The sequence below is a fragment of the Acomys minous genome (genome assembly GCF_964271855.1).
Source record: "Acomys minous genome assembly, chromosome: 1".
NCBI lineage: Eukaryota > Metazoa > Chordata > Mammalia > Rodentia > Muridae > Acomys > Acomys minous.
This window is the reverse complement of record NC_140483.1, coordinates 95839143-95863921: the sequence shown is the minus strand read 5'-3', so window position 1 is coordinate 95863921 and position 24779 is coordinate 95839143. Positions and strand designations below refer to the sequence as shown.

Below are 24779 nucleotides of genomic sequence, written 5' to 3'. Positions count from 1 at the left end.
AGCTCTACATCTTGGTTTGAAGGCAGTGGGAATGGAACTGCGTTCCACACTGGCCAGAGCCTGAGCATAGGAGACCTCAAAGCCTACCCCCACAGTGACACATTTCCTCCAACAAGGCCACACCCACTCCAAGACCACGCCCATACCAACAAGGCCACGCCTCCTAATAGTGCCACTCCCTATGGCCAAGCATTCAGACACATGGATCCATGGGGGCCATTCCTGTTCAAACCACCTCAGTCTCTTCCCAGGGCTTCAGCTTTGGGCATCTTACTCCCTTTACTCAATATCTCACCTGGTTGGGGTTTTTGTTTGTTTGTTTGTTTGTTTTTAATAAAGATTTATTTATTATTATGTATACAGTATTGTCTGCTTGTACACCTGCAGGCCAGAAGAGGGCATCAGGTTACATCATAGATGGTTGTGAGCCACCATGTGGTTGCTGGGAATTGAACTCAGGACCTTTGGAAGAGCAGGCGGCGCTCTTAACCACTGAGCCATCTCTCCAGCCCCCACCTGGTTGTTTTTAATAGGTGTCTCCAGATGCCCAAAGGAAACTGCTTTATTTCCCAGTCTTAGGCGACCCCACCACGGTGCAGTCTTCACTGCCTTGGACTACACTTTGAAACCTTCATATGCTGGATGGTCTCATAGCTCCCAGTCTACCTACAAATCCTCAGGCTTATCTTGAAAACATATCCAGACCTGGTGGGAATAGTGGCACCTATTGTACACTATGCAGAAACCTGTAATCCCAGCCTACAAAATCGGAGAACTGTGGGTTCAGGAGCTGCCTGGCCCCCATAGTGAATTCTGGGCTATATAGAAAAACCTCGTCTTGAAACAACACTAAAACCATCTGGATTCCAACCATCCCTACCACTTCCGTTGTCACCAGTCTGGTTCAGGACAGCAGCATTGATTGACCATACTTGCCTCTTTAGAGGAGGTGCCTCACAAAAAGCAGAGGCAGGGGCTGGAGAGATGGCTCAGAGCTTAAGAGCACTGTCTGTTTTTTGTTTTTTGTTTTTTGCAAGAGATTTATTTATTATTACGTATACATAGTTCTGCCTGCATGTAGCACCTGCAGGCCAGAAGAGGGCACCAGATCTCATTATAGACGACTGTGAGCCACCATGTGGTTGCTGGGAGTTGAACTCAGGACCTTCAGAAGAGCAGCCAGTGCTCTTAACCTCTGAGCCATCTCGCCAGCCTCCTGTCTGTTCTTCCAGAGGTCCTGAGTTCAATTCCCAGCAACCACAGGGTGGCTCACAACCGTCTATACCGGAATCTGATGCCCTCTTATGGCCTGCAGGTGGACATGCAGATAGAGTCCTTAAATACATAAAATAAATCTTTTAAAAATATGCCATCTTTTTATGTAATTTATTTTTATTTTATTAGTATTAGGGTTCTGCCTGTCTGTGTCTGTGTGAGGGTGTCAGCTCCACTGGAACTAGAGTGACAGACAGTTGTGAGCTGCCATGCTACTCTAGAAGAGCAGCCAGTGCTCCTAACCCCTGAGCCATCTCTCCGGCCACCATAAAATAAAATCTTAAAAGAAAAACCAGAAGCAGACACTCATTCTAAAATATTTTCACTGGCTTTCTCTGTCATTTGGTCCTTTCTTTTCATGAATGAGCTCCAAGGCCCAAGTGACCTGTGACTCACCCTCAGCCACCCCATGGCCCCTGATTGTCTTTTCAGTCCGGCAAACACTTTTCCACTTCGGGAGAGCTAGTGTCAACGCTCCTACTTAGATGGCCACACAGCTCCCCTTCCCTCAGTTTCTCCTAGAAAGTCTTTCCTTTAACACACAGCAACATGCAACATCCTTTCTGTGATAGGTTCCAAGTACGTGTGTGTGTCTGTGTGTGTGTCTGTATATATGTGTGTGTCTTTGTGTGTGTGTCAGTGTGTGTGTGTGTGTGTGTGTGTGTGTGTGTGTGTGTGCGTGTGTCTGTATATATGTGTGTGTCTTTGTGTGTGTGTGTGTGTGTGTGTGTACACCCAGGGATCCTCCTGTCTGTGCTCACTCACCCCACCCCGCCCCCTGCCTCTCAGGCTGGGATTACCGGTTTGTGCCAGGGCTCCTGGTTTTTTGGTTTGGACGCCAGGGACTGAACTCGGGTCCTTGTGCTTTCGCAACAGCTCTGTCTTTTAACTTTACCTCCCCAGCTTCCCACCCTCCGAGAGCAGTTTTTGACGCGTCCTCCTTCAAGAGATGAAGCCAGCCCGCGGGCTAGAGAGCTGGCTTTGTGGCGAAGAGTGCTTCCTGCTCTTGAAGAGGGCATGAGTTATTCTCAGCACCCACACCAGGTGCTTTACCCCGGTCCCAAGTCGGGGCCTGAGGGTACCAGGCATGAATGCAGTACGCATACGTAGACACGCAGGAGGGGCGGAGGACGTCAGACCCCCCGGAACTGCAGTTGCAGATCATCTCGCGCTTCCACGTGGGTGCTGGGAACGGAACCTGGGTCCTCTGGAGGAGTAACCAGTGCTCTTAACTTTCCAGTCACCTCTCCAGCTATCTTGTGAGGGTTTGTTGTTGTTTTGTTTTCGTTTTGCTTTAAGCTTTTTGTTATGGTTTTTGTTGTTGTTTTGTTTTGTTTTCTTGGTATTTGAGACAGGGTTTCTCTGTGTAACCTCTGCCTCCAAAGTGCTGGGATTAAAGGCATGCGCCACCCACCACACCCAGCTAAGATTTTTTTTTTTAAACACAGTATTCTGCCTGCCAGAAGAGGGCAACAGATCTCATGTATAGATGGTTGTGAGCCACCATGTGGCTGCTGGGAATTGAACTCAGGTCCTTTGGAAAAGCAGCCAGTGCTCTTAGCCTCTGAGCCATCTCTCCAGCTCACCCTGTGAAGTTTTTGTTAGTTATTTTCTTGATTACTGTGACAAACACCTGACAAAAGCAACTCAGGGGAAGGGATTACCTGCCAGCAAGAACAGGTACGGTCCCTTACGGCAGAGAGGTTATAGAGGGAGAAGTGGGGGGCAGCTGGTCACACTGTGCCCCTCAGCGCAGAAGCAGAGGTGAGGGCTGGAGAGATGACTCTGCTGTTCTTGCAGAGAACCCATGGCGGGTTTCCAGCACCCATCCAGCAGTCAAGGCAACTAAGAATCACCACAGAAACACACCCCTCAGTATGTTAATGAGGGTGGGTTTCCTTTTTTCTTTTTCTTTTCTTTTCTTTTCTTTCTTTTTGTTTTTGTTTGTTTGTTTGTTTGTTTGTTTTTTGGTTTTTCGAGACAGGGTTTCTCTGTGTAGCCTTGGCTGTCCTGGACTCACTTTGTAGACCAGGCTGGCCTTGAACTCACAGTGATCCTCCTGCCTCTGCCTCCCGAGTGCTGGGATTAAAGGCGTGCACCACCACCGCCCGGCTTGTTTTTTGGTTTTGTTTTGTTTTGTTTTGTTTGGGAGGGGGTTGTTTTGTTTTGTTTTGTTTTTCAAGACAGGGTTTCTCTGTGTAATAGCCCTGGCTGTCCTGGACTGGGTTTGTAGACCAGGCTGGCCTTGATCTGATAGAGCCCCTCCTGTCTCTGCCTCCCTGAGTGTTGGGATCACAGGCATGTGCCACTGTGCCTGGCTCAGAAAGGTTTAACGGGAACATAGAAGACCAGCCCTGAATATGAGTGCTATGGCATGAACTGGGGCTCCAGACTGAATAAAAATAAAAGGAGAAAGTAAGCCGAGCACCAGCATTCCTATCTGCTGCTCTTTATTTTAATTTTTATTTTACCCTCCAATTATCCACAACACCCTGGGAGATGACCGTCTGCCCCTGTGCATGTGCTAATTCCACTAGTGCCCCCTCATGGTGGGCCTAGCATAGTGGAGTGTGTGAGGTCTGCGTGAGGAGAGTGTGTATATACTCAGATAGCCGTGAGCATGGGGTGAGGGAGTCTCAGTACGGAAGATGACCGGATCATCAAAGACTGGAGGGGTTGGAAGGGACCAGGACTGGCTATGCGATCAGATATGGGAGGGGAAAGGCCAAGAGTAGCCAAAGGAATAAATGGACTGAGCCCCAGTATGGCCAGGCATAGCCACAAAGAACAAGGGGTCCATAGAGCATCAGGAGCCAGATTTCAGAGTAGGGCAGAGTGTAGAGGCTGGGAACCAGGGCTGGCACCGGAATGTGTGGTCCTGGCCAGGGCAAGCTGAGACTAGGAGGAGCTAAGAAATGAGAGGAGGGGGAGGGAAAACTCCTGCCCGTGTGGGGGCATGTTTGTCCTGAGGCATATGTGCCCTACTGGGTGTAAAGTCAGAGAGCAGCCTCAGCACTAAAGGCTTTGGCGAAGTTGCATAGCCAGGCACGTGCCAACCCCCGCTGCCCTCCCAGCTTACTGTGGTCCTCGCGCCTTCCACAGCTGGGTCTGGTTGACCACAAAATAAAGCTCGGAATGGATGTGGGTACCTGAGAGGGATACGGGTCAAGGTGCTCAGGGGAGAGACTGTGGCCTGCTAGTCAGAACTCCCAAAACAGGAAAAGGCATCAGGGACTTGGTGGGGTAGGATAGGCCCTGTTGGCTCAAGGAGTCTCGACATGCAGATTTGGAAGTCAAGGGCAGGTGGGTGGGGAGTGTGTATGAAGATGGGAAAATTGCTGATGACCAGAACAAACAGACCGTGAGACGCTGAGTCATCACACCCTTCGCTCTTCCATACGTACCTGGAAATTCTTAGGAGAATGTCAGATGAAGTGTCCTGTATTTCTAATACAGTGTGAATATCCTGATGTGGGTGTGCAAGTGGCACAGAGACCTCTGAATGTGTCAGTGCCTAGACACAGGGCCACTGGCGTGTGCATACCTGTGCACGAACTGCCACACACTTGCAGTCGGAGATGCCACATGTGCAGGGCACAGGCAACGTTTTGCTCTGGCCAGGTGCTCCATAATCAACCTAGCATCCTGCAGAGCGATTCCCCCCAGGCCCGTGACCCCTCTAGTGACCTTTAAACAGAATGTGTAAGATTGGGCCAGAACTTGTGACAAGGTGTGTTTATGTGTGAACGTGAGTGTGGGTTTAGGGGACAGGACTTGTGAGCCTGGGCGGGGGCCATGGGCCAGAGTTTACTAGCTGTGGACTCTCCTCTCTCTTTCTCCCACGCGTGGTTTTCCCCATAGCTCTCCGGCGCCCCCTCCCTCGAGTCTGGCTGTAAGGAAGGTGGGAGACACCTGTTGGGGGGCTAAGAAGGGCCAAGCCCACCCTGGCCTCTTCGACTGCGCCTGTCCGCCCGCCCGCCCGCTGCGCCCGCCCTGCTGGGCTAGGGTCCCGCCCCCGGGACCGCCGGCAGCGGAGTGACCGCCAGTGAGCGCACGGTGGTCAGAAGATCGCAAGGCGGCAGGAGCGCACAGCGGGGACCCTGCGCAAGGAAACCAGCTGAGATAGGAGCCGCTGGAAAGGCGGTGGAGCAGAGGGACCGCCGTGGAGACACCGGGGGCTTCGGGCGGTGCCAGGCAGGTGAGTGTAGCTGCAGGGCGCCGGGAGCCCAGCATCCAGCGCAGTGACTCGCCGCCTCATGCCAGTCTAGTCCGGTCCCTGGTCCCTGTCCCAGACCCATATACACTGCTGCCCTCCTGCAGTGCCTCTTGGTTTCTTGATTCTTGTCTTTTACCTTTCTACACCGTTTTTCCACCACTGCTCTCTATTTTCTGTCTCTTTCTTGTCTTTTCTTTCTCCTGCTGGGTCGTCGGTCTTCCCGCGTCTCTCTCAACCCATTTTGCTGTCTCTTTTCAGCTGTCGGTCTGTCCCTGTCCCTCTCTCTTAGGTATTTAGGTATTCTCTCTCTCTCTCTCTCTCTCTCTCTCTCTCTCTCTCTCTCTCTCTCTCTCTCTCTCTCTCTCTCTCTCTCTCTCTCTCTCTCCCCTCCCTCCCTCTTCATCTTGGACCTCCTCAATCTCTGTCTCCCCACCTGTCTCTCCTGCAATCTGTCTCCACATCTCCCTGTCATTGTCTCTGTGTGTACGCGAGTGTATGTCACATCTCCCTGCACCACTCTTCCTTGGTTTCTGTTACTCTTTCCAATTTGCTTTGGCCTTCCCCTCTCCTCAGTCTCTGGCCGTTTCTGACTCCCCACGTCTGGTCTCTGGCTCTTTTGCTCTCTCCATCCCTCTGTCTCTGTTTTCTTGGTCTATTTGTCATTTTCTTATAACCCCATGCATGCCCCCCGAATCCGTGAACATCTCCCCTTGCATTGTAAGGTGTGGGTGCAGCAAGGCCCAGCACCCATAATTCCCTCCCCCACAGACGGCCCTTTCCTCAGGGCCCCGCCTGGTACCAGGAGCGCCCCCAGCAGGGGGACTGCGCCTGGAAGCTGTAATGGAGACCCTGCAGAGGCAGCAGGCAGCACGGCTGGCCCAAGGAGTGGGGCCCTTGGCCCCTCCCCGCCTACGGCTTCCACAGCCTTCTCTGCTTGGCACCCGGACCCTACAGGCTCCTGAGGGGGCTTTGGGGGTGGTTGGGGCTGAAGAAGAGGAGACTGCCGAAGAAGATGAGGAGGGAGACGCGCCCTTAGCAGAAGAGGAGGCAGCTGAGGAGGTCCATCCAGGAGCCCGATGTCCCAACTCACCTTCCAGCCAACCCCCTGGAATCCAACCGCATGAGTGGACCTATGAGGAACAGTTCAAGCAGGTAAGAGCCCCCTCCCTGCCACGGCCAGGCTGTCCCTCCTTGCTCCCCTCTGGCAACAGTAGTCCACACACCCCTACCACCCTCTGCAGGATGTAAAAACAGGGACCTAGAGGGATAGGGAAACCGGAAGACGGATAGTGATGCGTCAGGAGAGACACCCATATAGGTAGAGCATACACGGGAATTCATTAAGAGGCACAGGAGATCACAGAAACGTGGGAGCAGTGGTGACTTTGAAAGGTGGGGAAGAATGGGGTGTAAGGGTCTTTGAGGGATGGGAGTCTGGAGTCTGAGGAATCCAGGGCACCACTATCTCACCTACCCTCTGACCTATCAAGTCTCAAGTACCAAAGGGACTGCCCCAGGCTGTCTGCTGTCTTTGGAAGGAGAATAGAGCTTGTCGCTCCATTCGCAGACTGGTACACCCACCCTCTTTCCCGCTACACTGCTCTACCATCCGGTTTCTTCCTCTGGCCTCAGTTCCGTGGGTGTCAGCTCCCAGCTTATGCTGGCCACTTCAGCTGCAGTGTGATTGAGGCCGCTTCCCTCCCCCCCCCCCCACAAGTCTTTATGTGCATGACCATAATCCGAACCCTTCCATACTAGGAACAGTAAAGCCAGGCTGTCACCATTGGTGTCACCATGGTGTTAGTCAGGGCTGTGATTTCCAGCTGTGCCATTCTAGTGATGTCACTCAGAGGGTGTTGGCTTGGGGTATTTTTCTAGGAGTGCCAATCTGTAGCTAGTGTTCTATAGCATTAGTGTATGTAAGACCAGGAGTGTCACTCAGGGCCTTGTCAGCCTGGAGCGTCTCTAGTGACTGTTTCTACAGGGCACTGTTCTGGGCTGATGATTGAGAAAGTGTGGGTACCATTGTAGGTACCCAGGTGAGACTTAGAGCTCTGGGGCTTGTGTGTGTGCGTGTGTGTGCACATGTGCGTGCATGCGTGTCTCCAAAGCTGGGTCTCTGGGGTTTGATACTGATGGGAGGATTTTGCAAGGTTATTATTATTGAGGGACGGAGTGTTACTTATGTGACTCACAGCAAGCTGAGGCTGAGAAACTGTTGCTCTGGGTCGATGACTCCATTACTCTGGAACTGTTCGTTTTAGACTTGGGGGGTTACGTTGGAGGTGGGGATGACTTCCACCATATTCTGACATGTCAGGTTCTGTGTGTCCCGTGTGGCCAGTGCTTGCGTAGTGTCTTCTGTAGTGGGCACTGTAAACCACCTCTGGAAGGGGATCAGACAAGATGGCTCCTGTAAGGAGTTTCCCAGCATCCTTCCTGCCTGAACTCACCCTAGTCCACGTTCTGGACGGCAAGAGTGTGGACTTCATGAGGCCCTTATTCAGATTAAGGCGAGTGACTAAGTGCCTCAGACACCCATCAGTCTTTTTTCTCAGTGTGCAGCACGGCCTCACCTTAGTTTCCCTCCTGGGACTCTGAAGCTCGGTCCCCAGGATGTTCAAGACCGTCCTTAAGACAGTACTTCCTGCTTTCCCTCTCCCTATATTTGCCAGATGCAAGGCTTGAGCTGCCTAGGGTACCACTAGCTGGGCTAGGTCTCTTGAATGTATTAAAGGCACCCTGCCTGCTCCTGCGGGTGGGTCTGGAGCTAGAGAATTCACACCAGACTTCATTCACCCTTTCAGGAAACACTCTTGTCCAGGGTACCGCTCGAACTGGGGCTCCAGGGGTTGGGGGGGCAGGGGTGGTGGAGCTGGAGAATGACCTTGGTCCTTCCCTAGCTGTATGAACTCGACGCGGACCCCAAGAGAAAGGAATTTCTGGACGACCTGTTTAGCTTCATGCAGAAGAGAGGTGAGTACGGGGGTGCGGGGGAGGTGCCCCGGCTAAATCCCAGGAGGGAGGGTCTCAGGGCGTAGTCCCCAGGTGAGGTCCTCCTTGCTGAGACCTGAGGGTGGCGGCACCCTGTCCTTTGGTCCCTCAATAACATCTTTAACCTCTGACCCTGCGCTCCCCCCCCCTTCTCCACCAGGGATTAATTAGTGGCCAACCCAAGGCAGGTTAATGAGTGTAAGATCAATTGGGAGGGTGGGAGTGGGAACTGGTCAGGACTGGCTTGAGATAGGAGGGTCCCAGGGCTTAGGACCATCCGTGTACAGTGTGGCCTTCCTCTAGCCCGGCCCTTCCTCCTTTTCCTTTTTGCTTTAGCCCAGGGCACCCCCTACCCGTCCTGCAGCAGGGAGGAATAGGATCAGACTGAAGGATGGGCTGGGGCCATGTGGATGGGTAATGGGGAAGGAATTCCTCTCCAGAAAAATCTCAGTGTTGAAAGCATACAGAAAGGGGTCCAGGCCGGGTGAGGATGGGCAGCAGTCCATCACTTCCGCTTCTCCCCAGATTCATGGGACTGAACACTGACTCATTATCTCTCTCTACAAAGCTAATTAACTCACTCAGAGCGTAGCCTGATAAGCTGCTAATTAACTGGCTGCACTGCCCCCCTCCCAGTACAGCGTCTGGCCCACGGTCTCCCCAGTCCCCGGCCCAATCCTCAGCAACCTTTTCTGGTCCCTTCCTTCCTAAGAGCCCTGGGTGAGGACCCCAGGCTTTCTTGCTCCCCAAGGAGACTAGGTCATGGTAGTCCAGTGTCCCTGCCACGCACCTTCCTGAAGACCTTTTCTCTCTCTCCTGGAAATGGGGTGGCATGCTCTGACAGCACTGCCCACACCCCGAGCTCTGCCTCCCTCTGCTCAGCTGCAGGGGGAGGAGGTCTCTCGGGGCCGATAATTTCCCCCCATTAATCAGGCCGCAGCTAATTGTTCGGGTCCAAAGGCGCCGGTGGAAGGGGCCGGGATCGGTAAAGAATTAACTGGGGCCCATCGCTCAGCTCAGACATGTCCCTTTGTCAGGACTGGCTGGCGGGGGTGGCTAGACTTAAGGAGTTGGCTGGCCTAGGCAGGAGCTGATCCTTCTGCGCCTGCTGTGCCCTGGCTTCCTGCAGCCTTTGCGGGTGGCTGCTTTGGGGAGTATGGCTCTTCGGCACGCAGGGAAGTCCTTCCTACAGTCAGCAAACTAAAGCTTTCGGGCGAATCTGGCTATCTGGTAGATTAGAACAGCTTTTCGTTTTTACATATTTGGAAAATGGAGTTGAAACACTCCTAGCATTTATAGGCTGTGAGATTCTTTTCTTTTTCTTTTTGGTTTTTTGAGACAGGGGTTCTCTGTGTAGCCTTGGCTGTCCTGGACTCACTTTGTAGACCAGGCTGGCCTCGAACTCCCAGCGATCCGCCTGCCTCTGCCTCCCAAGTGCTGGCATTAAAGGCGTGCGCTACCACGCCCGGCAGCCTATGAGATTCTAACCTCAGGGTCTGTGAATAAAGTTTCGTGGGGGCACAGCCATGTCCAGCCTCTTAGATGTTGTCTAAGGCTGTTTCTCACATATGATTGCAGAGTTGGGTATTTGTAACAGGTAACTTTTTGGCCTACAGAGTCTAAATATTTACCTTCCGGATCTTTACAGGAAAACTAAGCTGATTTCTTGTCAGCTTAGATAAGAGTCTCTGGTCCTTCCTGCTATAGGGCAGTACCGGGGAGGGGACGGCGGGGGTGTGAGGGGGGGGCCTCTGCCTGTAATCTTGCCCCCTCCTCTCCAATCCTTTTGTGGGTCCTGTCTTTACTCAAGCCCCGTGGAGATACCCTTCAGTTCCCCTGAGCTGACCTCAGATGAGGCCTAATGTTAGTGTCCTGACTAATGTCCTACCCGCTTCTCACCAGGGACGCCAGTGAACCGGGTGCCCATCATGGCCAAACAGGTGCTGGACCTGTACGCATTGTTTCGCTTGGTGACAGCCAAGGGCGGCCTGGTGGAAGTCATCAACCGAAAAGTGTGGCGAGAAGTCACACGCGGCCTCAGTTTGCCCACCACCATCACCTCTGCGGCCTTCACGCTACGCACCCAGTGAGGACAGCAGAGGGCGGGGGACACAGGGGGCAGAGCCGGAGGGGCACCGCAGTGAAGGGCGGGGCAGCGTTGGGAAGATCCGCACTCCCATTGGCCATCCGTCTGCCTCTAGGTACATGAAGTATCTGTACCCCTACGAGTGTGAGACGCGGGCACTCAGTTCCCCAGGGGAGCTCCAGGCTGCCATAGACAGCAATCGGCGTGAGGGCCGTCGCCAGGCTTACACCACGGTCCCGCTCTTCAGCTTAGCAGGGACGACACCTCGGGGCGCTCCTGGCCCCGTCTCGAGCCATGGCCCCGCCCCAGCCGCGACCCCGAGCTGTCCCGGTCCTGTCCAGGGTCCTGCTTCCGGCTTGCCAGCTCACGCTTGCGCTCAGCTGAGCCCGAACCCTGTAAAGAAAGGTGCGAAGGGCGAGGGCGGAGCTTGGGGATGGCATCTCTGAAATCTATGCGCAGGGACTCGGGTATGGGAGGCATTGCGATATGAGAGCAGCAAGATCTGATGGGGCTCGGGGGGTCTGAAATCTCTAAGTAAGCGACCCTGAGCTTTAAGGTGAAGAAAGCCACGAGAGCTGTAGGGTCTGAGGTTCAGGAGAAGGTCCTTCATCCATAGCACCTTTATTGAACTGCTGTCCTCATAGGGGTCCCTTTTGGATGTAGTTTGCTACTTCTGTGACTTATTTAACAACAAAGAGCATGGTAATCTTACACATTCTCTCACCTAAACCCCTCTAGACCTATATGCTGGTCCTTTTTAATCCACATCTCCGGAGGCTTTACGCCAGAGTCTCTGGGTGAGAGGAGGGACTGTACATGGTTTATCAACCTCTTTTGGTCCCAGGCCTATGGGAGAGTCAAATGCAAACGTGGGCTGGTAGGACCAGAGAAGCCTAGTGGCCTGTTTCTTTCTTTCTTTCTTTTTTCCAGAAGAGAGTGGACTTCTACCTCCACGTCTGGCACTACCTGTGGGCTTGGCCTTGGAGGCTGCCCGGGAAAAGTTGGCACCAGAAGAGCCCCCAGAGAAGAGGGCTGTGCTGATGGGCCCCATGGACCCACCTCGGCTGGGGGCACCCCCCAGTTTCCTTCCCCGTGGCAAGGCTCCCCTAAGGGGTGAGGAAGGGCTTGTTAGTGAAGGGCTTTGGACTTGTGGTACAGACAGATCCTTCTATAGATGGCCACATAATTTTTTTAAAGATTTATTTATCATTATGTATAGTGTTCTGCCTACACGTACACCTACAGGCCAGAAGAGGGCATCAGATCACATTACAGATGGTTGTGAGCCACCATGTGGTTGCTGGGAATTGAACTCAGGACCTTTGGAAGAGCAGGGGCGCTCTTGCCCACTGAGCTATCTCTCCAGTGCCCCCACATAATTATAATATGGGGTTCAAGTAAAATGGGGGCTATCTGTAGGAATAAGGGAGGAGTCTAAGTGTGAAACCTGATTCCCCAAAATGTGACTTCCCTGCCTTCTTCTGGACAGAAGAGCGCTTGGACGGGCCCCTCAATCTGGCAGGCAGTGGCATCAGCAGTATCAACATGGCGCTCGAGATCAATGGGGTGGTCTACACTGGTATGGGTACCACAGGCTGTCTACACTGGCATGAAGTCGGGATGTAGACTGGCATGGGGGATTTTTTTAGAGTTTTCTCTACTAGCATGAGGCTCATGGGTATCTGAACCTGCATGGGGGTTAGAGTACTGTTACACTAAAATGGGTTAACGAGAACGTGTACATGGCATGGGGTCCCCGCATGGTCTGTGCGGCACAGTTGCCACGGGATGTCTGCTTGGCCGTGGGTCCGTGAGTTGTCAGTATTTATTGTTCACCCACTTAAGGGTATCGGCGTTGCCACAGGAGCTGCTCGCTGGCCAGAGGGTCTTGCCACCGGCAGTGTGTGGCAAGGGATGTGTGTGGTTCTCTAAGAATCCACTTTTGTTCGCCTTTTTTTGGGGGGGGGCTCTCACATTCTCTGGTTTGCATTTTTTCCTATCTCTTTGTCCCTTTATCAGGTATCCTCTTTGCTCGACGCCAGCCTGTGCCAGCTTCCTTGGGTCCAACCAATCCTCCACCCTCTACAGGGCCCCCTTCCAGCACCTTGCCCTGAAAGCAGCTACTTTTGAGCTGAGGGGAGAGAAGGTACCCTTCCGCCCTGACTCTTTCAGGATATGATGCCCACTCTGGGATCCGGTCCTGGGAGACACCAGCATGCCACCTCCACACCAAAGGGATTTACTATTATGCTCCATCTACCTCATTGTAAAAGGAGGACACTGCCTCCCTATTCCAGCAGCATCTGCCAAAGAGCTCCTCCCCCAATAACCCCTATCATCCTTTCATGTGACCCCACCCCCACCCCCCGCCATGTCAGTGTCATCTTTGGTACCCTACCTCTCTGGGTCAATTCTGCCCCTTTTCAGGATGCAGGTGAAGGATCGGATTTGAATGTGAGGATGTCCATTGGGTTGCATCTGGAAAATAAAGCTGTACTTCCTCCATCTCCTGCGCCTCCTCTTCTGCTTGGGTCTGGGAGGTGAGGGGTACACTGATTGCAATTGAGCTGTCCAAGTGGAAGACTGAAGAGCAAATCTCAGCAAAGCTCCATGAGAGTAGGAGAGCACCTTTCTGGGGGTGGGTGGGAAGCAAGCTTTCACTATGTTGTTTCCTCAGCGGTCTTCATCACTGTGCAGGGCAGCCTGTCCTCAAACTTTCAATCAGCCTCCGGTCATTTTTCTCCCTTAGTACCACCACACAGAGCACGGTCTCAAATCATACTGTTTGGATGTAAGTCCTGACGATAAAAGGTTTAGGTGCAATTCATTTGAACCCTAAAAGACTCCAAAACTTTCTGGTGCCCCCCTCAGGAAGCTGCCTAGTAACCTATAGGTATGAGTCTATATTGCAATAGTGGCGTATTTGTTCGTGAACTCTCAGGGAATGGGGTGGGGAAAAAAGGACTATGTATCTCGGAATTAGAACATCAAAAGTCTTGACAACCAGGTCCTGGAAACAGGATGGGGCCAAGACCTGGAACGTTACCTAGGTAACCAGGTTGCTTTGACATCTGCCCGCTCACTTCCGACATCCCGACTCACTGGTGGTGACGTCACTTCCTATGGGGGAGCAGCGGCGCTCTCGGATTGGCCAGTGCGCTTATTTGGGCGGAAGTCCCACCCCCTGGCTGTTTCGGGTCGCTGCAGAAGCGATGGCGGCTCTGACCGATGTGCAGCGGCTACAGTCCCGAGTGGAGGAGCTGGAGCGCTGGGTATACGGACCGGGAGGGACCCGAGGCTCCAGGAAGGTGAGCGGGCCCGGTCCATCGATCCGTTTCTGGGGCAGGACAGACGCGGTCCGCTGGCCCTGCCCTCCCTCGGGACGGATGCTACCGCTTCTGTAGCATCCTCAGCCCAGCCCGTGAAATAGAACAGTTCCAGGGCTTCCTGGAACGAATCGGACCCGCGGGGTTCGCTCCCGAGGGCGTCGGGACGGGAGGGCGGCTGCTTAAGCCTGTCCGAGATGGGCGCGGCGACAACTTTTTTTTTTTTAACTAAAACTCCACCCTTGCGATCCCAGGCGTGCTAAGGAGACCAGGCAATTTGAATCCGATTCAAAAACGGATTAATGGGAGTTTCAGTACGAGCTGACGTCCGCAGTGGGGTGTCGATCTGGAGCCCTGCGAAGCTAATTGCCAAATTAATTGCGCGGGACGGGAGCGCTAGAGGAGGCAGAGCACAGGTGGATAAAGAAGGCTCCAAGGGGTGAGAGGTGAGGCCTAAGCAGGCCCAGGAAAAGGAAGGTTAGAAAACTGAGTCCTAGGTGTTCAGATGTGGGCGAACACAATGTCTGAATTTTGACAGGAAGCGTAGGTGCACTCAAATCCCTTTTTACGATGTGGAAACCATTTACTGGAGAACTTCCGGTAGTGTCGGGAAGCTGGACCTAAGCACATCAGAGGTAATGATGCCTGTGTACTTTTTGTAAAATTGTCACCAGCAGATTGTGTTCGGATTTGAGAAGCAACTTTATCAAGACACTCTCCCCTTCGGCATCTCTGACCCTCCTGATTTTCCTTGTATCGCTGACTGCTACCGTCAGTCTTAGTTGGGTGCCTCTCCCGACGCATTAATCCCTTGGGTAGTAGTATTCTTCAGCTTTGACAAGAACAAAAACCTTCAGTGAATGCCCTCATTTCCTCAGCCTCACCCTCTAGCTGACCCTGACTGTTGGAATATTGTGCTCTTCAGCCCCAGGCAGGCTCATTCACGCCTGTAGTTTCAGTACACATTTCATGTGGTTATGTCTCCAGCGTGCTTCTCCCGTCCCAGATTTTCTATTCTGAGAGCCTGATTGATGCTTATCTGCTGGTCCTGTCCCCAGACCTCTCAAGCCCAAACCCTTACCTCTGCCTCTGCCCTAAACTGATTTTCTTCTATCTTCTCTGCGATGGGGATTGCATGTCTTTGTCTTTGGGATTTCTTTCTTTCTTTTTTCTTTTTTTGGTTTTTCGAGACAGGATTTCTCTGTGTACTGTGTGTAGCCTTGACTCTCCTGGACTCGCTTTGTAGACCAGACTGGCCTCGAACTCACAGCAATCGCCTGCCTCTGCCTCCCAAGTGCAGGGATTAAAGGTGTGCGCTACCACTGCCCGGCCAGTCTTTGGGATTTCTAGAGTCTTTCGTCTCCTGTACTAGACTTGATGTTGAGGGAATGAGGCTAGCTTGAGGTAGGCCAGCCAGTCTATTCTCCCACCTTGAGCTAAGGGTGTTCTGGGTGAGGATATTTGCGTATTTCCTGCCCAAACCCAGGGCTTAGGAAGCAGGAAATAAATAGTATGTAAGGGTGTTTGATTAAACCCTAAACTAGTGCATTACTTCCCCAAGTAGAGGAACACCTCCGCCTCATCCCACAAAGGAGAGCATGATCCGCGTCCCCTTCCTTTCACATTAAAGAGCTCCTGAAGGCGAAGCTGTCTCTTCTATAATACAAAAGGAGGGAGACCAACCTAGACTATTGGAATTCAACAACTTGAAAGTCCATAGAGAAAAGAGGGTGCTTCCAGGCCTTTTTTCTTTTTTTCTTCTTTTGGTGACGGTCTTTATTAAGTAGCCTTGGCCGTCCTGGAACTTGTCATATAAACCAAGAAGGGCCTCAAAAATCACAAAGATTTGCCTGTGTCTGCTTCTGGAGTGCTAGGATTAAAGTCATCTTAAGTCACGTGGCCAGCAGTATACCTCGGAATTAACCTCCACTTCCTTGCAGGTGGCTGATGGCCTGGTGAAGGTGCAAGTGGCTTTAGGGAACATTGCCAGTAAGAGGGAGAGGGTGAAGATTCTCTACAAAAAGAGTAAGTATGTTGATCAGGTGCCTGACAGCACTGCCTCCCATGCCTGCGCTCCCTGAAGCCTGTCCTGCCCTTCAGCCAGTTTGTCACTATAACAGCCCCTTGAGGATAGAAGCCATGTTATTGCTCATGTGGTAAATCGGGGCGTGCTTTCTTGTGGATAAATCCCAAGCCTGTGCCCATTGTCCAGAGCTGTGAGCTGAAAGTTCTCCCTCAAAGCTTCCCCTGGTGGGGAATGGGGGCCAGGGTGTGGCGTGCCTCTAGGCAAGGCTGAGAAGGCAAGGAGTCCCTCAGAGCCCCAGTGCTGCTTTAGCCAAACATTTTATATTATTGTAGCCGGCAACTTCCTCAGTCAGTAGAAATTAGACAAAAGCATAGCTTGTCTTGGGGTACTGAATAGAAAGTCGCCTTCTGCCTTGGTGAGGACAGGTTGCTGGGGGTCAAGTTGTGGCAGCACTTGTGTTTCAGGCCGCACAGCTTGAGATCAACCAGCAGGTGATGATAGTGTGCTACCATCTGGGGGGGCAGAGTACAGGACCAGTGGCTGCTGCTGACCCGGCATGGCGTGGTCAGCTCTTAATTCCAGGATCTCCCTAGGGATTGGTTAGCGTTCATGAAACATCATTTCATTTTAAACATGTATTCCGTGTGTGTGTGTGTGTGTGTGTGTGTGTGTGTGTGTGTGTGTGTTTAGAGGACAGCTTGTGGGTATCCGTTCTCCTTTCATCATGGAGATTCCAGGGATCAAACTCAGGCCCTTGGACTTGGCAGCGATTGCCTTTACCTGTTCAGCCATTTTGCCAAGCCTCCAAACCTCCTGTATAAAGTAAGGTTCTATTTCTACCTGGGTTGTTTGTTTGTTTTTTCCTGTCCTGCTCCTTTGCTAGTTGAAGACCTGATCAAATACCTGGATCCTGAGTACATCGATCGCATCGCCATCCCGGAGGCCTCAAAGCTGCAGTTCATCTTAGCAGGTGATGCCAGACTTAGGCTAAGCACCCGAGCTCTTCTTGCAGTTCATCTTAGCGGGGGCGCTCGACTTCGGCGCGCAGGAGCTCTGAGGATGTCAGTTGTGGAGGGGGTGGGCACAATACTGGCCTCCCTCTCTTACCTGTTACACATATAACCTGTTAGCTACCTTCTTGGCCTCTGACCTGAGGCCCGAGGTGACCCTGTGAGTTTAGTGTCTGCACTGGGTGTAGCACATACCTCTGCGCCAGCTGCAGAGCACAGTGCCAGGCATATGGGCACTACTTTAATACTCTGTCAAAGGCCCATCCTACGATTTTCCTTTAGAATCTTCCACAGTGCTCACAGCGCAGAGGCTCTTCCCAGAAGAGCAGGCACAGTGACTGTCGTCTTTCAGGAGAAGGGAGGATAGTGGCATGGGTTCTGTCTGCTGTTCTTTCAGTCTGATTCTTTTCTTTGTGTGCACTAAGTCATAATGCATTCACAGGTGGCGGGCGTTAGCAGCTCACTTCTTCCCTCCATTCTCAGGAAGTGAGCTTCTCTGGGTGGGGCAGCCTGATGCTTTGGTTAAACACTGGTGCCTTTCTCTGGCTCCCCCCCCCCCCTTTTTAAAGATGTATTCATTTATTACATTCATTAATAGTAATCTGGCCTGCAGGATTCATTAAAGGCCTGGATCCTGCAGGCCAGAAGAGGGCATTAGATCTCATTATAGATGGTTGTGGGCCACCATGTGGTTGCTGGGAATTGAACTCAGGACCTTTGGAGGAACAGTCAGTGCTCTTAACCTCTGAGCCATCTCTCCAGCCCTGACTTCCCTTTTTTGATCAGTTTCCTTCACTCATTTCAGGAAGCTGTCTCAGCTCTTAAAATGCCTCAAATGGGCCGGGCATGGTAGCGCACGCCTGTAATCCCAGCACTCAGGAGGCAGAGGCAGGCGGATCACTGTGAGTTCAAGGTCAGCCTGGTCTACAAAGCGAGTCTAGGACAGCCAAGGCTACACAGAGAAACCCTGTCTCAAAAAAAAAAAAAAAAAGAATGCCTCATATGCAGGTCATACAGTATTTCTCTTGGTAAGAACTTTGCCCTTAACTCCTTAACTGTCTACAACAATGCCAGCAATGCCGAGTGACACTGTGGTTTCCCTGTTTTGCCACGGCGACACAAGGTGTTTCCTTTGTAGACAGTACCTTTTCCCTTGATGTCTACATCACCCTTATAGATTCGGGTGCCCACAGAGCTCAGAGTCACCATATTTCCCTGGAGCCGGAGTTAAAGTGGTGGTGAGCCACCCAGCCTGCGTGCTGGACACTGAACTCCGGTCTCTGGAAGAACAGGATGCTCGTAGCTGCTGAGCCATCTCTCCAGCTTCCTAAAAGGCCTAGAGAGCCTGAGGCAGCTTCCTTTCTGCATGTTGTCGCATCTTCACAAGCATTGCCATCATGTCGCTTGGCTACTGCTTGCTAGGATAAAATCCTAACACTTTAGCCTCCCAGCCAGCTCAGTGAATTCTCCTGACTGCCAAGTATCCCTTCCTCCATCTGTTCACACACGACAGCCTTGCTCCAAACACCTTCCACTCTGTGGATTTCAATGCACCAGACCCCTTGTTCATGAAGAGCCAGGACCCTACTCATCCATACTGGCCTCTTCCACTCTGTCTCAGCGCCCCTGTCCTTTGTAATTACCTGTGCCTTGGAGAGCCAGTGAGCAGAACTTGTCTGATGGTCTGCCACACTTCTCCTCTGTCAGCTCTTTCCTGGGCCCTGGGCCTGGGGAAGCCGAGCCTGAAGAGGGCTAGGACCACCTGCTGAGTTACTGACGGGAGACTGGAAGAGCAGGATCTGGAGTCAGAGCTTGAGGATGGGGATTTGTAGAGACTGAGCTGCTCCTTAGGCTCAAGATGGGAAGGCTGGGCAGGATGGGGATGTGCAACCAGGGAAGGGACCAGTGGGCACAGCAGCTGCTCAGAGCTCTGGGGCCCAGCCTGCTACCTGCCGTACACAGGTGTAGTGATGCCCATAGTAGCTTCACCACTGTCATCTTGTCTTTGTGCTTCAGAGGAGCCGTTCGTCCTTTCCCAGGTGGCCCTCTTGGAACAAGTGAGCGCCCTGGTGCCTGTGCTGGACAGCGCTTCTATCAAAGGTACCCCGGGGTCGCAGCTCCGCTCTCACGCTGGGGGACACGCTGGGGGACATGCTTGGTGGGGCCTGTACTAATGCTGTACTAACCTGGACCAAGGTCTCCCTGTACTAATGCTATACTAACCTGGACCATGGTCTCCCTGTACTAATGCTGTACTAACCTGGACCAAGGCCTCCCTGTACTAATGCTGCATCTGCTGTCTGCATCTTCCCACCCTGTGGGTACCTACTACCTGACTGGCTAAAATTCCCAAGTAAGAGCCTAGGTCCAGGAGCTAAGCTCCAGCATTCCCAATGCCAGGTATTCCCTCTGCTTTCTCCCTGCCCCTAGTATCTCCGCTTCAGGGTGCTGCAGAGCCCACGTTCTATTGTCAGAGCACCGGCTAAAAGAGCATTGCTAAAAGAGCCCCTGGGCCTGGGTTTTGACAAGCAGACAGTGGCTTTAATTGAATCCAGATATCCATCTTGTATGTCTCTAGAGGTATTTCTCTCAGCTCCCCTCCCTGCCCTGATCAGCTAACCGCTTGACTATCTGACAGCCTGAAGCTGCCAGCAGAACATGGCGTGCTAGGCTGTTGGTGTGGGAGTCCATCCACGGGGCAGTATAGGGACCTGGTCTTCATTTCCAGCCACCTAAGCTCCCCTATCCCTTACACCAGGAAGCTGCCCTGCTGAGCTGAGAGCAAAGGGGCAGGGCCTGTAATAAGTAAAACTCTCTTTACTTGGCCCTGCTCATAGCAAGCAATACTGAAGTCCTAAAGGTTTTGTCTTCTGGGCACCTGTTCTCCCCCCCCCCCTCCCCGGGTCTTGCAGTGAGGCTGGGGTAGGCAGGGAGCCCCACCACCACCTCCAGCTACAGCGGTCGATGAAGCCTGGCGTTTGTTTAGCTTCTCTGCTCAATACTCTAATCCTGCGAAGACCTAATAGACTATTGAGCAGTCCCGGGGGAGGGCACAGACAGCATCAGGCGGGGTGCGGTGTGCCTTGTGTTTTACAGCTGTTCCTGAGCACGCCGCCCGCCTGCAGCGCCTGGCCCAGATCCACATCCAACAGCAGGTATGCATGGAGAGAGGCCCCGGGGGACGTGATGAGGCTTCATGTCCGCTGACACTTGGGGAAGCGTCCTAGCCCGCTGGGTTGGCAGTGGAGGAAATGTGGAGGTCTGTCCTCTATTTCCAAATGTGCCACCAAGGGGAAAGGACTTGACTAGGTCACATCCAGGTCTCTTGCCTTCCAGAATAGAGCTCTTCTGAGATACTAGAAGGTTGAATTTGAGAGGGCCCAATACTCCCTGGGCATTTGTTTTTGACTGTGGGTGAAATGTCTTTTCTCAAGTTCAAATACTGTTTAGAAATAGAAATAGAGGCTGAGGTCAGGCATGGTGACGTACGCCTTTAATCCCAGCTCTTGGGAGGCAGAGGCAGGCAGATTGCTGTGAGTTCGAGGCCAGGCTGGTCTACAGAGCAAGTTCCAGGACAGCCAGGACTACAAGAGAAACGCTGTCTCAAAAAAACAAAACAAAAGAAGTAGGGGCTGAGGGGTTGGAGGGCTGGCTGGGCACTTAAAGTTACTTGCTGTTCTCGCTGAGGGGCTGGGTTCAGTCCCCAACACCCACATGGCCACTAACAACCAACCTTGTAACTCCAATCCCAGAGGATCTGACGCCCTCCTCTGGCTTCTTTCGGTACTGCATATACGTGGTGTATCTGCACACAGGCAAACTACACATACACATAGAATAAACATAAATCCTTAGAATACATAGGGAAGAAGAGGAGAGGATGTTCATGTGTGGGAACCGCCCTTCCCGTCAGTGTTTACCCTGCTGTTCAGGGCACCTGGCCTAGGACTGAAAGTCTTGTTTTGCAGATGGCTCCTTTTACTATAGGTTGTTTAAGCATCATCTTTTCTAGGTTTGGAGGGAATAATAAGTTCAGTGGGACAGGGGCTTTACTCATCTCCTGGGTATACTTTGGCCGACAGGACCAGTGTGCGGGGATCACCGAGGAGTCCAAGGCTCTCCTGGAGGAGTACAACAAGACTGTATCTTTTGTGCTTCGTGGTCCTTAGTGGGTGCTCTCCCAAAGCCCACCTCTCCTACCCCAAATGAGCGCTCATCCCATCCTCCTCCCCCACCTTCACCCCTTTGGGCCCATGCAAAGCCCCCACTTGTCCATTCAGAGTCCTTATGCCACCTTGACCCGTCCGTCCCCAGATAATGCTCCTCTCCAAGCAGTTTGTGCAGTGGGATGACCTACTGTGCCAGCTGGAGGCTGCCAAGCAAGTGAAGCCAGCCGAGGAGTGACAGCTGCTCACTATGCTCGCCGCCAGGGAACGGCAGGCAGGCTCCAGGGCCCGTGCCAACCTGCCTTCATAAGGCGGAGACAGCGTTGTAGTTATTGAATTTAAATACTGCCTATATGTGCTCTACTGGGGGCTCTGAGGTCAGAGACTGGGTTTACCTTAGAGGTGTGATCTACACTCCCCATCAGTGTATTTGGTCCACTGACAATAAACTGTAGCGACCACTAAACGAGTGTGTTGGCTTGCTGATCTACAATGGCCTTGGCTGTGAGGAGCAGGGGTGTGACAAGAAGAGCTGTCAACCCCATCGGGTGGGGACCAGGTCTGGCTTGCTGAGAAATACAGAGCTCTCACATCATCAGATTGATACACCGGGCATTGTTTATCCCACATTTGCCAACTAACCCTCTAAATATCAGGTCCTGTGTTAAGTAAGGGAGGGCACAGGTAGGGTCACCTGATCTCTGCATAGGGTTTGGGGAAGACTAGGAAAGCAGCAGCTCCCCAGATGGTCATGGGGGAGCAAGCAGGGACTTCAGCGCCAAGGCAAACAGCCTTGTATCTAACCAACACCAGCAGTCCAAGGAGGAGCCCAAGAGGTTTGGGTGTAGGAAATTTTGGGATCTGGGGGAGGGAAGGTGGAGCAGGGGACCTTGATGAAAAAGCACCGTGCTCCACCAAGTGTATGCTGCCCTCTGGTGGTCGGTGGAGGGGTGGTTCCAGGGCTCCTTTAACTCCTTGTACCCAACCTGTAGTGTTGCTGGTACCCAAAATGCAGCGTGTCCAAGCTGACCTGAAAGTAGCTATCCCACCCGAATAGCCGCCCGCTCTTTCCCAAAACTTCCTACGACTTTCTACCATCTCTTCTCAGTTCTCCTAGCCGGTGATATGTTCGGTGGTTAACATATCATTGGACAAATATCGGAGAGCTTATTTTACATTGGATACTGGTCTAGGCTCTGTGGGCACGCCCCGTGGCCGCAGCGCTATGATGGGGTACAGCCCTTTGCCAGGGTCACCACTATCTGTTACCCCAACACCACTGGATCCACTCAGCCTGTACGCCAATCCTCTGTGGCCAACAAGTTACACACAAGCTATGGCTCAGTCCCTACTGAAGACCGCCAGGGCTGTCCAGTGGCCCAGGGTGAGAGCAAAGCTCAGAAGTCTGTAACTGAGGGTCTCGCCTGCTCGCGTCCATCAGTGGCTTGCATTGTCAACAGGTGACGCGCGCCATCAATCTTTCAAGGCCGCAGGTCCTCATCCTTCAGGTGCAGGACTCCTCCGATGGTGTCCCCGTCCCAGGCTGAGCCCACCGCAGGAACCCTGCCGAGGTCCGCCGTCACCGCACCGGCTGCTCCCGGCCGGCGGGTTGGCGGGAACCAGCTCCGCGGAGCAGAGCCCAGGCCCCGCCCCCCAACCGCGCGCGCGCGTCCCCGCGCGCTCCCGGCCCGCGCGCCATCTTGGCTGCTTCGCGAGGGCTGAGCGTGGACTGGCGAGTGTGGTAGGAACCAAATCCCAGGGGTCGGAGGACGCAGAGCTGGGGAAAGGGGATTGCCTACTGCTTGGGACGGCGGCCCAGGACCGGGGGAGCCCGCCAGCCGCCCATGAGTGCGCGGGGCAGCTCTCCGCGCGAGTCCTCGCTCGAGGATCCCCGAGTGGCCCGGCTCCAGCTGAGGTCCCCTCCGCCCGGCCTAGGGCCCCGAGACCGGTTCCTTTCTTTCTTTGGGGAGTTCTTTGTGAGGGCTCGCGGCTGTCCCGCGAGGAGTCCGTAGAAGCCTAGTGGGGAGAGCCCGCTTGTCCTCAGCGAGTTTGTGGGTAAGGGGTCTGCGCCCTAGGCCTGAGGAGCTAGAGATGGCGAAGCGCACGGCCCTATCCCAGAGAAGGGGGGTGAGTGAGGATGGGGACGACACGGATTTAGTTCTGATGGTGAGAAACGGGTCTAAGGGATAATTCTTGGCCCCCAGGCTTGAGAGGCGGGGGTGGGTTCGGAGTTAAATCCCCTTGCGTGGCGAGGAAGTGGACGAGGCATTGGTGGAAAATGCTCATCTTCCTGGCACTCACCTGACCCTTTCTCGCAGTGAGATTCACCAAGGCGGTGCGCGCAGAATGGAGCACTACCGGAGGGCTGGCTCTGTAGAGCTCCCAGCCTCTTCACCCATGCCCCAGCTCCCTCCTGACACGCTGGAAATGCGAGTCCGAGATGGGAGTAAGATCCGAAACCTGCTAGGGCTGGCCCTGGGGCGTTTGGAAGCTGGAAGCACAAGGCACGTGGTGTTCTCGGGTTCTGGCCGGGCTGCTGGAAAGGCTGTCAGCTGCGCAGAGATTGTCAAGCGGCGGGTCCCGGGCCTACACCAGCTCACCAAGCTCCGTTTCCTGCAAACTGAGGACAGCTGGGTCCCGACCTCACCAGACACAGGCCTAGACCCCCTCACAGTTCGACGCCATGTGCCTGCAGTGTGGGTACTGCTCAGCCGGGACCCCTTGGACCCCAGTGAATGTGGTTACCAACCTCCAGGAGCACCCCCTGGCCTGGGCCCTGTACCTAGTGGCAGCTGTGGTCCCAGACCCAGGAGAAGGGCTCGGGACACCCGCTACTGAAGACCTGTGGAGCCTGACTGTACCTGAGACCTCATATCTGTGCCTTCTCTGAGAAGTGCTTGTGACTGCTCAACGTGCCAGCACCGAAGTATGGCTTCCTGTCCCCGCTGGAATGTGGGTGGGACTGCCACGGAGAACTGGCAGGTGTGGGTCAGTCCTGAGCTAAAGACTGCTTGAGGCAGGCCCTGGGCTGCCTTTGTCTCCACTGTATCAGACGTTGACCCCCGTGACGGGAAAGGAAATAAAGGCCGAGCCAGTTTTGTCTGGCCTGCTGCTGCGTGTAAGTGAGACTGAAGGAGTGGCAAAAAAACTGCTGTCCCCCGGGAGCTCGTGGGCGGAAGCAGGAAGGGTAGGGGTAGGCTGGTGCTGGATGGGTCTGGTATCAATAAAAGTTCCAGCAGTAACCTGGCTGGCTTTTTGCCACCTGCCTTAAGCTGGCTTGGGACTCTGCCAGGCCAGGCATTTGCCTCCTGTCTGTAGCATCTGTTTTCCTACAGTGGGATCATGAACTCAGGCTTGGCCTGTCAGGGTTTTAATCCTCGTTCTCCTACTCCCAAGTTACTGCTTTGTGGTTTGGGATAAAGTTACTTCTCTGGGGTAAAGTGGGGTTTAAGGTGCTCACCTCATTAGAGTTGTGATGATTATAAAGAGATGTGCACATTGACACTCAGATACCACCTCAGCATCTGGTGACTTTAACACGTTGTTATAACGAACTCAGTTTACAAACATGCTGCTTTCTTTTTCTTTCTTTCTTTCTTTTTTCTTTCTTTCTTTCTTTTTTTTTTTTTTTTTTTTTTTTGACAGGGTTTCTCTATGTAGCCTTGACTGTCCTGTACTCA

At 53.2% G+C, this 24779-nt stretch overlaps 3 protein-coding genes across 4 annotated transcripts; all 3 read left to right on the top strand.

The window, feature by feature from the left end:
* Window positions 1-5439: 5439 nt before the first annotated feature.
* ARID3C (AT-rich interaction domain 3C) lies at window positions 5440-13070 on the top strand. Its single transcript, XM_084793084.1, has 8 exons — window positions 5440-5473; window positions 6276-6643; window positions 8395-8467; window positions 10388-10571; window positions 10687-10976; window positions 11502-11684; window positions 12061-12150; window positions 12591-13070. The coding sequence occupies exons 2-8, from the start codon at window positions 6332-6334 to the stop codon at window positions 12683-12685; spliced, it is 1227 nt and encodes a 408-aa protein (XP_084649210.1). The 5' UTR covers window positions 5440-5473; window positions 6276-6331; the 3' UTR covers window positions 12686-13070.
* A 652-nt stretch (window positions 13071-13722) lies between these two features.
* DCTN3 (dynactin subunit 3) lies at window positions 13723-21565 on the top strand. 2 transcript variants are annotated; one of them, XM_084793193.1, is made up of 8 exons: window positions 13730-13879; window positions 14436-14532; window positions 15838-15922; window positions 16807-16893; window positions 18950-19033; window positions 20030-20088; window positions 21016-21075; window positions 21248-21565. In XM_084793193.1, exons 1-8 carry the CDS (start codon window positions 13800-13802, stop codon window positions 21335-21337), a joined length of 642 nt encoding a protein of 213 aa, XP_084649319.1. In that variant the 5' UTR covers window positions 13730-13799; the 3' UTR covers window positions 21338-21565. The 2 variants fall into 2 exon arrangements, with proteins under 2 accessions (XP_084649318.1, XP_084649319.1); XM_084793192.1 differs by lacking the exon at window positions 14436-14532 and having other exon boundaries at window positions 13723-13879.
* Window positions 21566-22726: 1161 nt separating this feature from the next.
* On the top strand, window positions 22727-24204 carry RPP25L (ribonuclease P/MRP subunit p25 like). Its single transcript, XM_084793406.1, has 2 exons — window positions 22727-22840; window positions 23418-24204. Exon 2 carries the CDS (start codon window positions 23446-23448, stop codon window positions 23935-23937), a length of 492 nt encoding a protein of 163 aa, XP_084649532.1. The 5' UTR covers window positions 22727-22840; window positions 23418-23445; the 3' UTR covers window positions 23938-24204.
* Window positions 24205-24779: the final 575 nt, after the last annotated feature.

What these genes read in the sequence shown, in the direction of transcription:
- ARID3C (XM_084793084.1), top strand. Translation starts at nt 6,332, where the DNA reads ATGGAGACCCTGCAGAGGCAGCAGGCAGCACGGCTGGCCCAAGGAGTG. An exon ending in GCCTTCACGCTACGCACCCA is followed by an intron (nt 10,572 to 10,686) that starts GTGAGGACAGCA and finishes GTCTGCCTCTAG; the next exon opens with GTACATGAAGTATCTGTACC. An exon ending in CCCGAACCCTGTAAAGAAAG is followed by an intron (nt 10,977 to 11,501) that starts GTGCGAAGGGCG and finishes TCTTTTTTCCAG; the next exon opens with AAGAGAGTGGACTTCTACCT.
- DCTN3 (XM_084793193.1), top strand. Translation starts at nt 13,800, where the DNA reads ATGTGCAGCGGCTACAGTCCCGAGTGGAGGAGCTGGAGCGCTGGGTAT. An exon ending in GCTGCAGTTCATCTTAGCAG is followed by an intron (nt 16,894 to 18,949) that starts GTGATGCCAGAC and finishes TTTGTGCTTCAG; the next exon opens with AGGAGCCGTTCGTCCTTTCC. An exon ending in AGATCCACATCCAACAGCAG is followed by an intron (nt 20,089 to 21,015) that starts GTATGCATGGAG and finishes TTTGGCCGACAG; the next exon opens with GACCAGTGTGCGGGGATCAC.
- RPP25L (XM_084793406.1), top strand. Translation starts at nt 23,446, where the DNA reads ATGGAGCACTACCGGAGGGCTGGCTCTGTAGAGCTCCCAGCCTCTTCA.